Genomic DNA, 18664 nt, shown 5'->3' with positions numbered 1-18664 from the left:
TTATCTCAACAATGATAAAAGTAAAATGACTAACAATCCGTAAAATTACCCTAATAAATGTTTGGTAAGCTAAATTAAAAGATAAGTAACTTGATATAGTACATGTTCTATTATATCGATAGCATAATGACTTTTTTTATATATAGACAATTCAAATTCTACTTGGTCGAAGTATATGAACCAATTGTACGTTGAAACTATGTGTCGTCATTTTCAAGTAGCCAAAATAAGAAAATCTATGGGCTGAGAAGAGAAAACTACCTCACTTTGATTGCATGCCACATGCTATGGAATTTAGCAATTCTTCCCAATTTTAAGTTGACTGTTTTATCGATCAAATACATTATCGTCTAACAAATTGACACTTCTTTAAGGTTTAAGCCTTACGCTTTTGGCTATTCGTACGTTATTACGTATACTGTTCACAACACTCGTATTCTATCTAAATTTATAAATTTAAACGGCAAGGGATGCAGTGAGATGAATGTAATTCCGCTACGCTTAATTAGAAAGTCTCGATTTGAGTTTGGAATTGAAAAAATACTTGGGAGGGAGCATTTTATCCTTTAATACGACCAATATGACACAGGTCCAAATTAATCGAGTCAATAAATATCAAAAATCGGATGATTATACTAAAAGAGTTTAGATTTAGACCACAAACAAGAAATATTTTAAGTTGACAGGTGTTTTCATGTTGCTAAGTCTTAACTACCATTTAGTACCAACCAACAACTAAGATTTCTTTTCCTTTTACAAAATATTTGCAACACTAACTTCTTATTGGTAAAATACTCACATTATCAAGCACCAACTACCAACTAAAAGCCCCCTTTGAATCTAGCATGGATGAGCAAATGGATAAGGTTCCTGGATTTATATATATAACCCAATTTCTTCCTACTAGCATTATTTTTGTTTGAAGAAAGGAATGATAAAATGTTAAACGAGGGATTACATCATCTACAATTATTTCCATCAAATTAGAAAAGATCCCTAATAATAGATGCACAAATTTGGCATAAATCTCTCCTTTAATTTAACATCTAAATATATAAATTTAAATAGCAAGAGACGTAGTGAGATGAATATAATTTCGCTATTCTTAATTAAAAGTCTCGATCTGAGCTTGGAATAAAAGAAAAACACTTGATAGAGAGTGTTTTATCCTTTAATACCGTCCTACACAGCACAAGTCTAGCTTAGTCGGGTCAGTAAGTTAATGACTAAACTAAAAGAGTTTATAAACTTAGATCACAGATAAGAAATATTTTAAGTTAACAGGTGCTTTCTTGTTGCTGAGTCTTAACTACCAAGAACCAACTAGAAACTAAGGTTTTCTTTTTCTTTTCCTTTTTTTTTTTTATTTGCAAAATATTAGCAACACTAGCTTCTTGTTGGTAAAATACTCTCATTATCAAGCACCAATTACCAACTAAAAGCCCCACTTCGAATCTGGAATGGGTGAATAAATGGATAAGGTTCCTAGATTTATATAAATAACCAAATTATTTCTACTAGCATTATTTTTGTTTGAAGAAAGGAATCATAAAAAATTAGAGGGACTACATCATCTACAATTCTTTCCATCAAATTAAGAAACATCTCTAATAATGGATGCACAAATTCGGCATAAAACTCTATTTTTTTCAATTTACTCACTTAAGACGATGTAAATATCTACATTCAACATGAATTAATAATCTAAAAATTAAATAATTATACGTAGTAGCATGTTGGAGAAGTGAAATTGAACAAAATTCCTTAGTCTTTGCTTGGCGGAAATTTCGATACCATAATCAATCACATTCAACACTAATAATATTTGTCAACAGTAAGTTAATTAAGCAAGCGTCATGTTCGATTATGACTATGACTCCAACCACCTTCAATCGACTTTCACCTATGGGATATTGGTGTAATCCGGCAATTAATATATAAGTAGAACAATTATATATGGTAGGCGAAAATTAAATAGTTCTTTTTATTTTGTTGTTTTTGGTGAAACTTAAATGTTTTATTTTTTTTTAACCTAGGTGTTACACCGTACACGTAGTATATAATAAGCGCTTTTTCAATTTTTGACATGCAATAATCACCGCAAACATCATTTGTCGAGGTCTGAGGGGCCATCAATGATTTAGCACCAAGAATATCATAGTACTATATTTACCGTCAGCTAAAATATATTGTTTCATGTGAAGAAAAAAATATGTAAAGTTAGTTGGATACAGAAAGAGATGTTTTAATTTCTTAAATTGATATGATTGCGTGGTGTCAAATTTTCTCCCAAGTATTGACAATTTAACGCAAAAATAATAATTGCTACGTCTCAATTTCAAGTTAATTTGAAGCTGTTATTCGAATTCCCAATATTTATTTTACTTCATTTGTACTGATTTCATTCTAATACTCAATAAATTTAGAGTTTATAATATTATTGAATGTGATTTTATTTGTTCATAAGATGTGATTTTATTTGTTCATAAGTTTACTTCTTTAAATGTCAGTGCCTCTTATAAAAAAAAGGTTGAAGCCATGACAACCCCTTGTGATCGTCAAGATTTTTCACTTAAACATCACAACTAAACCATGTTTCATTTAGACACCTGAGATAGGGCCCGACTGTGCCATTTAGACACTTTTTGATGACTTGGCAAGTTGCTGATTTTTACACAAAACAGGCACATGGGAGGGCTAAAAAAACAGATTTTTTTTAGTTCTTTATATTTCCTCCTTTTTCATCTTTATTCTTTTTCTCTGTCTTCTTCAACTTAATATTATACCATTAACAAAGCTTCTACCATTGCTATCTTGCTCCACCGGGAAAAAAATGAACCGCCACCATTCCCTACGAACATTGTATAAAATCAATTTCAAGAATGAATTTAGGTTTTAAAAAATCAACAAAAAAAAATCACTCACCCCCTATTAGTCTTCTTCTCCGGCGACCCCTCTCCCACCAACCCCTTCCCCTTTTTGAAAATTTCAACCTAAAAAAAGAAAAACAGATCTGAAAATTTCAGCCTTAAAAAAGAAAAATAATTCTAAAATTTTCAGCCTAAAAAAGAAAACAGATCTGAAAATTAAAAAAAAAAAAAAAAAAAATCGGCAAAGCTATCATTTTTGGCGAAAAAATATGTGGAATTTGTTTAGAAAATAATTTATTTTTATTTTTGCTGAAAAATTCTTTTTCTCATAATTCACTTTTAACTATTTGGACACAAATGTCACATGTAATTAGTTAATTGGCAACTTTTCCACGTCATCAGCAAGTGTGTTACACACTCTTTACATATTTGACTGAGTCAGTGAAAAGTGTCTAAATGGCACACTCAGGCCCTACCTCAAATGTTTAAATGAAACAAGATTTAGTTGAGGTGTTCAATTGAAAAATCTTGACACCTGCAAGGAGCTATCGATGGGTTTGGCCAAAAGAAAATACTGCATATATAGATGTTCAGTTATACAGGTAATATGGCATGGTTTTCATTGTTTCAATTTATTTGCTAATCAATATGTGCCTTACAATTTTGTCTATTAAATAAAGAATCTGATGTAGAAAAATTTATTTGAGCAGTATTTCAAGTAAAATAATATTATTCATTAAAAAAATTAACTTCTTTTTCAGTTTAAAATTTATGTCCAAACACAATTTAGCTACCAAATATTCTTTCACATGTTTTTTTTTCTTTTCTATTTTAACCAAATATTGTCCAAATGGATCCCTCCACACGTATCCCCACAAAAATATTGAAAACCAAAAGTTGCGTAGTCCTAAAGCAAGAGCAGTTAAATACTATTATTATTTTTTAAGTTAAATGTGTCTATCAATGTCCACCGAATTGTCAAGTAGGAGTAGTATACTACTATTCCCATATTATGATAATTTGGAGTGTAGGAGTAGTATACTATTCCCATATTATGATACATTGGAGCATATGCAGCTAATTAATTAATTAACCTATGATAAAAACCAGTGAACTGTTTTGATGGTTTGTGACCAGTTTTAGATGATGGCTTGACCAATTGACATAACATAAACTGTACCGTCCACTTCTTTTTACCTTTTCTTCAATTGTTTTTCTTTTAGGTGTTTATAATTTTTTGATAGGCAATACTCACCATGTTTATTTAAGTAAAGGTTCGTCTGATATTTTTTTGGTTTCATAAGAATTTATTCGACTTATTCACTAGTATTTCGTTCATTTTAAGTAAGTGTGTGACGCCGCATGAAAATTCAAAAGAAAGCAAAAAAGGTTGCTTTTTCTTTTTTGGTACACAAAAAGTGATTTCTTTATGCATGTATCAATATTCATTTTGTCTCAATCCATCTAATAATTGTCTTAGCTATGATAAGGTTTGTTAAGCCTCAATTATAAATCTTTGATGTGATGGTAGTGTGCCAAGAGAATTGGGTATCACAATACAATAACTTGAGTTGTCGAAGATAATAGAATTAAATCAACGATTATGGATAAGCACTATAAGTCTACAACCCATTATAATTATTTCTTCATTTTTGGCCCTTCTAGACAAAATTGATTTTACAAAAATTGCTTCGTAAAGATACTCGTTTGTGTCCTCTTTTTTGGTATAATAATAATAATAATAATTAAAAAAAAATAAAAAAAATAAGATATAAGGCTTGAAGCAGCAACTTTGCTTTTCCTTCCTAAAACTTTGTAGCAATTGCTCAAGTGCTCGTCATTGCCAATTGAAGTTGTATCATATCTTACAATGTTGGAAAGCTTTTGGCGATGGTTCTTCTTTTTATTTTTTTATTTTGTTTTATTACATAGTGTTAGAAAAATATTCTTTTCTTTTTAATATCTCAAAAATAAGTTACCATATTCTTTATTCTTTACTATCCATTAATCACCTCACTTTTATTAACCTTCATGGCAGAATTCATGTCGAATGAATTTGACGTTTTCAAACGCTATTATTATCTTCAATTTGATCAAATTGTCTTAAAAGTTTTCAAAATGAGTATTTACTCTATGTTATCCGTTGAAGGCATTGAAATCCTTAATAATGAGCCTATTCATTCTACCCAATAAAAGACCATATTGAATAGTCATTATATACTCTAAACGGTGGAATGACCATTGTTAGCTCTTTACTCGTATTTATTATTATTCAATAACAATCTTTAAAGTGTCATTACTTGGCATTCAACCGATGATAACGTTGGTTTATTATCGATGGTCAGCCTATTGGTTGATGATCTTCCTCCTATATAATACAAGTCCTAACATTTGGTGATTAGATAGAAATGATGAAAACATAAATTATTCTCCTTTCTTTTGCTGGGTTTTTCACCAAAATAAATCTTTGTTAGATTCTGGCTCTTAGTTTTGTACTAGAAGAGCTTGTTGAATCCTGGGGGATACACCCATAGGGTGAAATATCTTAAAGACAGTGCCATTGGTATGCCTCAAGCTACGAAGAATTCTCTACAAGTGTTCATGATCAAGTATTTTCCTCAAGCTTAGAAGAAGTTCCTACAAGTATTCGTGATGAAGAGAAGTCCCTACAAGTATTCGTGATGAAAAAAAGTCCCTACACGTGTTAGCGATGAAGTATTTTCCGTAAGATTTCCAACAATCTTAAGGATGTTTCTCACTCTTTTCTTACGGAAAATTGAAAGAGACTAACTTAGTACAATCTGTCTAAGTTCCAGGTATGCTTCTGATAATATTTGATTGCATGTTGGCCATTCTACATAAAGAAGGAAATTATCATTCAAAAGGAAATTATCATTCAAGGCAAATGTATGCTTGATAATTCTGAATTTGTTTTGCGTGAAATTTGTGAAATTCTGTGGTATTTGGCTAGAGACCAAATATTTAAGAGAAGCTGAATTTTGGGTATTCTAAACTTTTTGAAATACTTTAATTTTCATTGTCTGTTTCTTCTCATGTGAACTTGAATTCTCGTGAAAATGCACATCAAAAATGATATTTGAACTTTCGTTATATAGGTTTGATGTTTTGCTGAGTAACGTAAATTTATTAATGAAAGAGATTTGTTTTGTCTTAATTGAAATTTTATGGTTTCTCTTTTTTTTTTTTTTTTTTTTTTTTTTTTTTTTTTTTTGGTTTGTTCTGCTTTGGCAAAGTATGAAATGAAAAAACTTTTAAGTGTGAAGTATATTATTTGTGTGGGATAACAAGTTCTATATTTGCTATAAAACAGAATAAAGATTTAGTCTTCATTTTTTGAGTTATCATGAGCAATCATTTTTAGTATTGTTTAATTGGGGTATATACTGCAGAAAGTGTAGCAAGATCTTATTAGTCACGGAATCACAAATTTTAATTTGTCTATGACCATTATGAGTAAGTTTTGAGTATTTCATCTTACATCAGCCCCAAAGATAGATCTTTGACATATGAAATAGTCTTACTCGTGAATCTAATCCATACGCTTTGGTATTTAGTTTGAACAAGGATTTGTGAAATAGCATATTGTACTATAGCTATATGGTTAATTATATATGGTGAATGACATGTGAAAATAATTTATCAGATACTTGAAAGTTAGCAAAAGTCGTAACTACTATATATAGTAACATGATATAATTATTGTGGTCGTTTCTCAATAAAATCTTGTGGTCAGTTTGAGTGGCTGGATGATAGACTTTGTGTTGCTATGCATATTTGTGTGAAAAAATTAATTGTATGACTTACACCCAAGTGGAGGAGAAGAATTTATTTATTTTGGTGATTCAAGAGTTACTCAAGTTTTTGGAAAAAGAAAAATTCTTCTTAAACTCACATCTGAAATTATTGGCATTAGGAAAGTGATCTATATTTCTATTATTTGAGCCAATAATTTGATTCTTGTGGAATTACTAGAAAAACTTGAAGAGAAGATTTTATTTGAGTATGATAAGGTTGTATCAACCAAAATAATATTTTTATGAGCAATGAGTATTGTCATCATAGTTTGTTTATTTGTGTTTACTTCCATTAAATAAATAAAACTAGTATTTGTATCATTTCTTATCCAACTCTTGATAAAAATATTATTTTCTTAAAATATTTATTGATAATGGCATAGTGTGGGTAACTATACAAAATCGTTTGGGTGAAGTTATACTATTAGTTTGTTATTTATAAGATGAAATCTCTTATGAGAAATGAGTAATACTTCTTATGAGTTATGAAAATATTATTCCCTTATCGTAGAATTTTTGAAAATGTGGGGGTTATGACGTCTTATGAGTTATGAAAAATATTATTTTAATGTCTTAAATTTTTTGAAAATGTGGGGGTCACGGTGTCTTACTAAAGTTATGTTTAGGGGATTCTTTGAAAAAAATAAAATGATAACATGTGGTGGTGTTGTTCGAAATGCTTTTGAAAATAAAGTTTGATAAGAAGCAAATGATGGTAAAGTGTTTGCTGAATTAATATTTATTGTACTAGAGGGGTACAATGATGTTAAGTGGATTTATGGTTATGTGTTCACCCTTTGTGGAGGTGTAATAGTATGAAAATCAGCCAAGTAAACCATAATGAAATATGAGTATAGTTTGGAGTTGGCTGGTAATGAGACTTCTCAGTGAGTATTAAGGTTGAGTTAAAACCAGCATGTCTATACATTGTGGTTGCCAAGCAGCGTTAGCTGTAGTGAATAAATAATTTTTTCGGTGGCAATAAAACATATTCGTTTGGAACATAAAGTGATAAAACAACGTTGTTGTGAGATGAAATTATTATGTGATGTCTGAGGTGAATTTGGCCTATTCACAAGACTAAAAGAAACATCGAGGGGAATGAGACTTTTGTCATTTGAGAAGATTAACAATGATGGTAACCCAACTTATGTAATTGGAGATCTCATGAATTAGGTTCATATGGGTAATAACAAGTTATTAGTTGATCAAAAGTGCACTATTAAACTATGTCCCTTCCTATGGTGTGTGAATATAGTGCAATACTGCAAGGCAAAGTGAGGTTGAGCTATAAACTCTTAATCCATTACCATATCCTTTATAGGTGGTGTATTGCTGCGAGAATACACTTGATGGGTGGACTATATGAGTGTAGAGTGGTGCCGCTCCTATAAAATTGTGACGGATTTCTAGAGCACTCATGAATACCAGGACACGCGCATGGCCTCTTAGCGCAAAACCGCGATAACGACAAAGATTGTGCGAGTATAATGTGATAGAATAAGACACTAGGCTTACAAAAGAATTCTTGGTTCATAGAAGTTCTAAACTTCACCAATTGTTCTGTAAGTTTAATCTTATTTTATCTAGGTCTGGTTCATGGTCTACGAGACACCAGATTCGACGCATTGTACTCATATGTGAAGACCCAGCAAAACTTCTTATTTTATTTATTGTATTATTTTTGAGATATATGGGGGATTGTTAGAAAAATATTCTTTTCTTTTTAATATCTCAAAAATAAGTTACCATATTCTTTATTCTTTACTAGCCATTAATCACCTCATTTTTTATTAGCCTTAATGGCTTAATTCATGTCGAATGAATTTGACGTTTTCAAACGCTATTATTATCTTCAATTTGATCAAATTGTCTTAAAAGTTTTCAAAATGAGTATTTACTCTATGTTATCCGTTGAAGGCTTTGAAATCCTTAATAATGAGCCTATTCATTCTACCCAATAAAAGACCATATTGAATAGTCATTATATAATCTAAACGGTGGAATGACCATTGTTAGCTCTTTACTCGTATTTATTATTATTCAATAACAATCTTTAAAGTGTCATTACTTGGCATTCAAACTAATGATAACGTTGGTTTATTATCAGATGGTCAGCCTATTGGTTGATGATCTTCCTCCTATATAACTCAAGTCCTAACATTTGGTGATTAGATAGAAATGATGAAAACATAAATTATTCTCCTTTCTTTTGCTGGGTTTTTCACCAAAATAAATATTTGTTAGATTACGGCTCCTAGTTTTGTACTAGCGAGCTTGTTGAATCTGGGGGATACACCCATACCGGGTGAAATATCCATGACGTTGCCATTGGTCCTGTCTCAAGCTACGAAGAATTCTCTACAAGTGTTCGTGATCAAGTATTTTCCTCGAAGCTTAGAAGAAGTTCCTACAAGTGTTCGTGATGAAGAGAAGTCCCTACAAGTGTTCGTGATGAAGAAAAGTCCCAACACGTGTTAGCGATGAAGTATTTTCCGTAAGATTTCCAACACATAGTGGGGTAGGAGAAGGGGAAATGGGAAAGGGGATTACAACGTGGGGATTCGAAACCTCACCGACAAGGTGAAAGTTCAGGTAGCCAACCAATTGAGCTACTAGATCCCTACTGGCGATAGTTTTAGGGTTTGTCTGTTACAAAGAAAAAAAAATCACGAAAATTTCTTGTTATAAAATACTAAGTGGTTTTCTTACTCATTTTTTATGTTTGATAATTAGACAGAAATACTGTCCCACAAGAGCATTATAATTTAGACAAATACTACGTGACGGAGGATGAGGTGTGGGGTGAGTTGGGAGTGTGTGTTGGTGCGGGGGGTGGGGGGGTGGGGGGTCGAGGACCGAAGGTGCTGGAAGTGAGGATGTTGGGAGTGGGAGTGGGGTTGGGGATGCGGAGGGAGGAGGAAGACAATCATTATGGAATTCCCTACTTCCATCCGGAAAATGATTTTTAAAAAGCTTGTTTTCTTAGAGAATATTTTTCCTAATATTCTGATCAACCAAACATGAAAAAACTTCTCTTGCCCATAAGTTTGTAACTCTTTAAGGGTAGTTTGGTTCCAAATAGAGTTACTCAGAGATTATCAATCTCAGGATTATAATCTAAGATTTTTTGTCTGCCGTCCTATATGAAATAGCTAATACCAATATAATTTTGGCATAAATCTATAGATTTATCCCATAACCAATTATGAGATAAATGTAATGCAAATTTTATTCCGTGAGTAGTGGATCCTAATTCCATTAACCAAAAGATAGGTAAAAGCCAAACATGAGCTTTTTCCATCCCAAAAATAATTACATTACACACTTGCCTGGCCAGTGTGTGCATCTCAAATATCTGAGTAACTACTCCATCGTATCAACATCAACTAAGGTTCTTACCATCTGTTTAAAGTCTTGATTGAAACAGTTACTCAGTGCGTTTACTTGTAAAATAGTTGAGCTATGCCTAAGTTAGGCCAGACACCACTATCTTTAAACCCCCCCCCCCCCCCCCCCCCCAAAAAAAAAAAAAAAAAAAAAAAGGCAGAGGAAGAAAATCAACACAGGCTAAAGAATAGAATTTCACAAAACAACTTTGTAGGTTCCCCTATGAGACTTCATTCAAGAAATAAAGATCTCCAAAGACTTCAAAGTTATAACAATGCCAATCTATTTGACATCAATGATAAGTGTCTCATTACTAAACTAATTCCTAAATAAACAAGAAATCAAAATAGATACAGAAGGACATTGTGTCTTCCAAAATTACAGTAAATATGTAATACAAATTAGTTCTTGTCATAGGCCTTGTGGTTGAAGGGCTTCAAGAATTTCAACTACTTGACTCATGACAGGCCTTCCTTTCGGGTTCTGACTGAGGCATTGATAGGCAAGAATGGCAACTTTTACAACAGTTTTAGAGGAATATTGCCCTTCAAGTCTTGGGTCGAGTATCTTGAAGAGCTTCTTATTATGATGCAAAAGTGGACGTGCCCACTCTACAAGGTTGTATTCCCGGCTAGGTCTAGTCTTGTCGATTGCTTTCCTTCCGATGAGCATCTCAAGCAAAACAACCCCAAAAGCATATACGTCACTTCTGGCTGTTAAATGTCCTGAATAATTCAATTTTGCATCTTAATTCACTGTGTTAATGAGCAACGGTGATTGCTAAATAAGAGGAAACAACAATAAACCGAAGAATCACAAGCCATATGCAAATATGAAGAGTGATTATTCAAAAGGCATTAAAACTTTGGCTTTATGGTACTTCATAGGCGATTCTTGTTATTAGATGGATGGCAAATGTGGATTTTCTTAAGATAGGAAAAAGCGCAATAAGGTTGAAGATGAATTGGCCAAAAAATGGGACTGACCATCCTTTTTGTTTGTTTGCAATTACAATCTACGTCTGTACCTACTGAAACAACAAAGCTAACTTAGGGGTCATTTGATAGGGTGAATAAGAATTCTACTAAATAGGGTGCATTAGTAATGCGAGGATTGGTTATGCTGACATTATTTTTTATCTACTCTTTGGCTTGTTTTATTAATGACTAAGGTGTATCAGAACAGGAGTAGCACAATAGGGTGTATTAGAATAGGTATAGTACTGGTAGTATTGAATAGTATAAGAATAGTATTAGTATAACTATACGAGGCGGAGGATTTAAAGTATGGGTCAATCTAAGCTAATGACATGATTTACTAAGTATAAGAATAGTATTGAATAGGGTGTATAACTAGGTACTCATACATAGGTTGAAAACACTACCAAACAAGGGTTTAAATAATAGTACCAAAGCTAATACCGGTATTATTTTCTCTAATACCTCCTACCAAAGGACCTCTTAGTGTAATATTTGGTCGCAAGGTACTACTAGACTTACCAGTCATGACGTATTCTGGAGCGGCATAACCAAAGGTACCCATAACACGAGTCGATACATGGGTCTGACTTCCCATTGGCCCATCTTTTGCAAGTCCAAAGTCAGAAAGCTTTGCATTAAAATCCTGCAGATCCAAATTTAAACAAAGTCAGACGTTGAAAACCCCATTGATATTTTGCCCACATCTTTCTCATAGACAAACAGAAGCTTGTTTATAGGGTAGCTGAATGAAACTCATGAAGAACTATAATCATAATAATAACTATACAGAAGATGTGTAAGTAGTATATTGTTTTGACATGACCACATCCACATGGAGCACTAAAAAGAAGAAGAAAATGCATCAGCGAAACAAAAACTCACCGCATCTAACAAAATGTTCGAGGTCTTGAAGTCCCTATATATTACTGGCATTTCTGCTCCATGAAGAAAAGCAAGCCCTCTTGCAGCATCCAAAGCAATTTTCATTCTCCTTGACCATGTTAGAGTAGCACACATTCCTAAAGTACAAGACATCAATGAGATAAGTATTTGTTTCATTCCCTTCTACGCGCATCGAGATTATTTCCACCATTACCAGCACGGACTCGCATTCATAAAAAGTACTCACTTGGAAAAAGGTGCTTCTCAAGGCTGCCAGATTCCATATACTCATAAACCAATAGTCTATGGTCATCCTCCCAGCAATATCCGATCAGCTTCACTAGATTTGGATGTCGAAGCTGCCCCAAATAGTTCATCTCTGCCTGAATAAAAAAAGAAGGTAAAATAAGAGTTTTGCAATTTCCCTACCATATTCACGGCAAACTTTAATAACATAAAATTTGAAGTAACATGTATTTTGGCAAATCTGGTCAAAAGACACTCTTTTTCATAAAAATCTGGTTCAGAAAATGTACACCCGACCACCCGTCAATAACTTCCTTTACGTACACTCTGTTCCATGGTTTCCAGAAGCATGCGTACCACTCAAATGAAATCCAGTTGACATGAAGTGATGATATCTCCCACTTAAGTTTCCATTGACTACCAGTAATTTGACATTTTCTATGCAAATAATTTCAACATTAATGACTTCATATGGAAAAGGAAAACGAAAAAGTTGACCAGCCTGTATAATTCACCAAAGCATCTTGAAATTTACTACATAGAGTAGCTACACAAATCGTTTAAGGTCATTGGCAAGTGAAGAAACGGGAAAGTTTTTGGAGAAAAGAAACCATCATTTTAACCAAGCCCAACTAATAAGGTATTATTCATTCTGGACCAACTGTTGGGGCCATAGGTTTTGTCCCGAGGGCTTTAATCCAAAAGGCATTTCAACAGTTGAATTCCTAACTCGCTCTTTATGGCCCCTGACTTTCTCCTCTCATTCCAATGTAGGATTGGCTAAAGCAGGTTCTACAGCAAACCTCCTTTTGTGGTCTACAGTTGTTACACTCACACTCCACTTTTTAGGGATTCAATGTCCTCGTGATATTTGCCCCACCACCGTGCTAGAGGTAGCGGCTTTGATACCAGTTCTAACGGCTCTGGCCCAACTGCCAAGGTATTATCTGCTCTAACCCAACCTCTCGGGCCTCAGCATTTTGTCCTGAATTCAACAGTTGAATTCCTGAATCGCCATTTAAGGCCCTTACTTTTTCCCTCTCATTCTGATGTGTAATTAGCCTAAGGCAACTTCACATCAAACCTCCTTTCGAGTTCAATCACCAGTAGCCCGTGAGCTGTTACAATCATGCTCTAATGTGAACAGTGTAGAGAGCAGAAAAGAAAAGCCTTTGAAGTAGTGGAAAGCTCATTCCTTGACATCAAGTTCTCTAAACAGAATTTTCGAAATATGCAATTCACAGGATAGCTTACTAATATAAATAACTGGACTGACGTTCACAGGATAGCTTTCCGAAAGTATTTACATTATTACTTTCCATCAGACAGCACAATTTAAGGCCAAAAACTTTTAAAAGATTTGAAAATGTAAATCATAGCAAATTGGAAGGGTGCAGGCTCAATCAAGTAAGTCTTATGCTTCAAAATGACATGTCATGAATCTCCCCAAAAGTTGGTTAGTCTATATTGTTTTTGACATAAATCAGGCATTATGTGTCCTTCACAACGGCACAATTGCTTCTCTCTTTTTTTTTCCATCTTTCCTTCATCACATGCTTTTGGGCCACGGTTGGTTGGAGGGAAGATGGCACAAGAAAAAGAGAGGGTGGCAGGTAACTCTTTCCAAGTACATACTAGACTATACCGGTGCATGTAAAAAAAAAAAAATTCAATAATCAAAGAATCTAATGACATTATTCAAAACAACATACTCCCTCTGTCCCAATTTATGTGACACTCTTTCCTTTTTAGTCAGTCCAAAAAGAATGACACCTTTCTATATTTAGTAACAGTTCAACTTCAACTTTCTCATTTTACCCTTAATGAGATGATTTATAGTCACACAAACATCTATGGCTAATTTTAGACCACAAGTTTTAAAAGTCTTCCTTTCTTTCTTAAACTCCGTACCCAGTCAAACACCTTCACATAAATTGGGTCGGAGGGAGTACCATGTATAAATTTCACAAAAAATTACAAACTACAGCCTATAAGAAAATGATCAAGGCTGTTAAACAAACAAGAAATCGAAGCACCTACCAGCCACTCTCTATCACCCTGAAGACCTTCTGGATCAAGCTCCTTAATGGCAACATAAGTAGTCTCGTATCCCGGCCTGACATGTTCATCTATAACTCCTTTGTAGACAATGCCAAATCCACCTTCTCCCAAAACCTGAGCCGGTCGAAAGTGCTGGCTAGCCAATTTCATTTCTTCATACTTGAAGATATCAAGATCACTAATCCCTGGATTCTGCTGCAAGTCCTCAACAGTTTCAGGTATGACCATAATGCTGCTTCTTCGTCTAGAGTCATGTCCCTCGGGTGTATTTAACTTCGGTTGAATTAAAGGATTTCTCTTGGTAGGATATGAACCCACTCCACGGACAACTGCGAGTCCAAGAATTACAAGATAAAATTAATTTTGTTCTGTTAGCATATTAAATGGGCTGTTGCTCATAGATATTTTTCACTTTATTTGGAAATTATGAAGTTGGATTTGAAAATGGAGTTGTGTTTGGTTGTACTTTTTGCAAAGGATAGAAGAGAGCCCTTTTCCAAATTTGACTTCCAACTCCAAGTCGAATTTCGAATTTTATAACCAAACCCTACATCTGAAATAAAGTGAAAAAAAATTTCCGGAAAAAACAGAATAATTCCCATGGCCAAACGGACCCTAAAGTTTGATTCTCCCTATGCAAAGCAATGATAGGCTTGTTTTAATATGTTACTTTTGGAGATCATACATTTCAAAAGCTGTAGAATTTGTTACACTGTTATAGAATATGCATTGCCTAAATGCCTAGCATGTCAGATCACTATAAGTAAAAGCCAGTGGTAATAGATTTAAGAACCTGGTGGCAAAAGCCTTGGGGTGCTCCCTTTCAAGGTCAATAATTCAAACAATTTACGAGGGGATGGGGAAACCAGATTCGTGGTGCACTTGCGGGAAGGATTGCCGAGGCTGTGCACCCCCGGGATTAGTCGGGGCTCAAGAGAAACACTTAATCAAAAAAAAAAATAGTGGTAATAATTTAAGAGGCGGATCCAGGATTTGAAGTTTATGGTTTCTTACAGCGAAACACTTATAGATATTTAGTAGATTTCTTAATACATGTAGAGGTTTGGACAAAGGTACTAGGTTCACGTAAACCCATAGATTAAATTGTAGATCACATGGTTATCATTCAGTAAAAACTTGAATCTTTATCCATAGTTATAGACTTTATGATCAGTATCAAATTTAATAACTCAAAAAATAATGAAACTAAATGCTCAAGGTAATTAAGGTTAAAAAAATAGATCAGATCAATAACTTTATCATAGTGCATTACCAGCACTGCTAATACCAGTAACGCTAAGGGAACGTTTGGTATGAAGTATAAGCAAAAATAGTCTTGAGATAAAAATTTAGTACCACCTTATCACTTGTTTGGTTGCTAATTCTGGGATAAGTTATCCCAGCATTAAAAATAGTACCGGGATAACTTATACCCATCAGAGGGTTGGAATAATAATCCTGGGATAACTTATCCCAGGATAAAACAGAGAAATTGACTAAAAAGCTCCCCTAAGATAAATTTTAGGCATTTTAGGCTAAATAGGGTGGAGGGTATTTTTGTAAACAAACAACTTCTCAAAAATTAGGCAATGCATGTTATTTCTAATACAACATACCAAACAGTAGATCAAAAATAATACCAGGATAACTAATCCTAACATTATTTGTCTTCAAACCAAACGAACCCTAACTTCACTTCAAAAATTTCATTAAGTAGCATCACAGGCAAAACATATCAGATATTAAACATACCATATGCCATGGACTCCAAAAATATAGTTTTAATCTAGCACATTAAACAGTTTCCAATTATCAAAATCACAAAACTAATCAAAAAAACATTATTTACCACAAATAAATTTAAAAAAAAATAAAAAATTGCTTACTCCCTGGTCTTTGTCCTGCTCTATCTTCTTCAACACTCTGGCAAGAACCCATGGAATCTAAGCTTCACTTTAACAATACATTCACATTTTAACAAAATCACATAAGAAGTAAAAAAGATTAGATTTTTAAACAACCCCACACACACTACTTAGACTCTATTTTTAACTCTAAACACAAATATGAAACTTTCCAAACTTACAATAATTAGAAAAAACTGAGAAATCTACAGAGCAGAAATCCAAGAAAAAAAAAGAAAAAGAATGTATTTTTCAAAAGTATTTCTTTTTGGGGTTAATGATTTTTCACTAAAGATTAGATTTTATTTTTTTTTAACTGTCACAACCTTTTTGTGCTCACCCAACACTTCTACTTAGACCCCATTTTCAGTTTCCCCTAAAACTTCCAGAAAATGCTATTTTTGGAAATTCCAGTAGCAAGAAAAACTGAGAAATGCACACAACAAAAATGCAAGAAAAAGGAAAAAGAAAGTGTTTTTGAAAGTATTTCTTTTTGGGGTTAATGAATTTTCACTAAAAATTAGATTTTTAAACAAATACAACCTTTTTTTGTTCACCAAACAGTTCTACTTAGACCACATTTTCAGTTTCCACTAAAACTTCAAGAAAATGCTATTTTTGGAAATTCCAGTAGCAAGAAAAACTGAGAAATGCACACAGCAAAAATGCAAGAAAAAGGAGAAAGAAAGTTTTTTTTTTAAAGTATTTCTTGTTTGGGGTTAATGATTTTTCATTAAAGATTAGATTTTTAAACAATTACAACCTTTTTTCAGTTCCCAATAAAAAACCCCTAGAATCTAAAATGGTAAAAATGAAAGAGAAAAGAAAAAGAAAGTTTTTTTTTTTTAAGTATTCTTTTTTGGGGTTAATGATTTTTCACTAAAGATTAGATTTTTAAACAAATTACAACCTTCTACTTAGACCCCATTTTCAGTTTAGACTAGAACTCTCAGAATATGCTATTTTGGGAAGTTCTAGTAGTAGCAAGAAAAACTGAGAAATGTACAAAGTAGAAATGCAATAAAAGAAGAAAAAGAATAGTAGTAGGAGTAGTATTTTTTTTTTTTGTTTTGTTTTGCTTTGTTTTGGTGTTAAAAAAGAGTGTTTAGTAAACAGTTGGCCCTACGTATGATGAATGATGAGAGTCCATGGTTGGTAAGAAAAACATGTTAGTCCCTCCGTTCTAATTTATTTGTCTGATTTTAATTTAATAAAGATTTAAGAAGATAATGATAAAAAACACACCTTAGGTATTATTTTTTTGTGATTTTTTTATTTGAACTATCAGATGTTTACGTTTTCTACTTAAACTATCACTAATTATTTATTAAAACACACGTATCTAATGGTGCGTGGTGTAGATTCTCTTTTTTGTTTGTTTAAAAATGGTGTCAAATGGGATAGTTAAAGCAATTAATCGGAAAATTAAAAAAATTAAGCGATAATGATCAAAAACACATTTGAAGTATCATTTTTTTGCGAGTTTCTAGCACCGTCAAGATACTAGTTAAAGTGTGTTTTGATAAATAATTAGTGATAGTTCAGGTAGAAACACAAACTCCAGATGTATTTTGAGAGATACTTCATGTAGGAAACTTATTAAAAAAATGATACTTAAAAGTATATTTTTTATCATATTTTATTTAAGAAAATTAAAAAAAACTTTTTTAATCCTGTAGTTGTTAGGAGTAGATTGTAGTTGTTAGAATTAGAGGAGTTGTCAAGAAAATAATCTTTTTAAAACGGATTAAAGAAAAAAGCAAGATAAAGAAATAAAAATCAAAGGCTATAATGATTAGTGCTGTCACATTGGCTTTTGCATCTCAGATTGTACAATTGCTTTCTCTCTTTATTTTTTTATTTTTTTTTATTTTCTTCTGGCCTTAAAGATGATGTGGATGTTTATTTATTTTATTAGAGAAAAAGACACATCAAAGATTATGCCGGAACACTAACTACCTCAATGTCAATAGAAGTCTCAGAATTCAAATTCTTGAAAATGGAGTGAAGAAATAGCACGGTTTGCCCTTCAAATAGGTTTACGTTAGCGGGATATAAGTTTTTTAAGGACATGGGACATAAGTGTCAAATATTATCATGCGAATAGACAAATTTATGCCCCACAAAAAAGTTGTTTGCTATGAGAGACAAAAATTAAAGATCAACACAAAATAGGGATATATGTTTCAATATTTTTTATAGAAAGCGTTTTACCTTTTAAAATGAAATTTCTCGGCGTAATCCGAATAATTGGCCTTAAATGAATATCGAATGCGGAATGAGAATTTTTTTTTTATATATAGAGAAAATAGCATAATTGGTCCTTTCCCTTTTGATTATTTTTGTATTTTATTTTGGGCATTAGAAAAGATGTCTATTGCTGTTCGAGAAAATCATGACATATTTTTGTTTGATGACATAATTGGTCTTTTATGTTTGCATCTCAGGTTGTACCGTCCCTTTCTCCTATTCTTTCCCCTAAAAATCCAAAATGCCTTCAGATCCTTTTATAAGTG

The 18664-nt window shown here is 32.8% G+C and overlaps 1 protein-coding gene across 1 annotated transcript; it reads right to left on the bottom strand.

Annotated features, from left to right (window-relative positions):
• Nucleotides 1–10253: 10253 nt before the first annotated feature.
• LOC132030864 (probable serine/threonine-protein kinase PBL17) lies at nt 10254–17209 on the bottom strand. Its single transcript, XM_059420628.1, has 6 exons — nt 16131–17209; nt 14224–14573; nt 12185–12320; nt 11938–12074; nt 11575–11698; nt 10254–10800 (listed from the first exon to the last, which is right to left on the bottom strand). Exons 1-6 carry the CDS (start codon nt 16180–16182, stop codon nt 10487–10489), a joined length of 1113 nt encoding a protein of 370 aa, XP_059276611.1. The 5' UTR covers nt 16183–17209; the 3' UTR covers nt 10254–10486.
• Between the last annotated feature and the right edge of the window lie 1455 nt (nt 17210–18664).

Source organism: Lycium ferocissimum, chromosome 9 (assembly GCF_029784015.1).
Source record: "Lycium ferocissimum isolate CSIRO_LF1 chromosome 9, AGI_CSIRO_Lferr_CH_V1, whole genome shotgun sequence".
Lineage (NCBI taxonomy): Eukaryota > Viridiplantae > Streptophyta > Magnoliopsida > Solanales > Solanaceae > Lycium > Lycium ferocissimum.
Note: the sequence above shows the minus strand (reverse complement) of the source record. Positions and strands in the feature narration are given on the sequence as shown.

Excerpts from the sequence above, each read along its gene's own strand:
- LOC132030864 (XM_059420628.1), bottom strand. The coding sequence starts at position 16,182 with ATGGGTTCTTGCCAGAGTGTTGAAGAAGATAGAGCAGGACAAAGACCA. Across the intron at positions 14,574-16,130 it reads AGCAGGACAAAGACCAGGGA|TTGTCCGTGGAGTGGGTTCA; the intron begins GTAAGCAATTTT and ends TTGGACTCGCAG. Across the intron at positions 10,801-11,574 it reads TCCAGAATACGTCATGACTG|GACATTTAACAGCCAGAAGT; the intron begins GTAAGTCTAGTA and ends TGAATTATTCAG.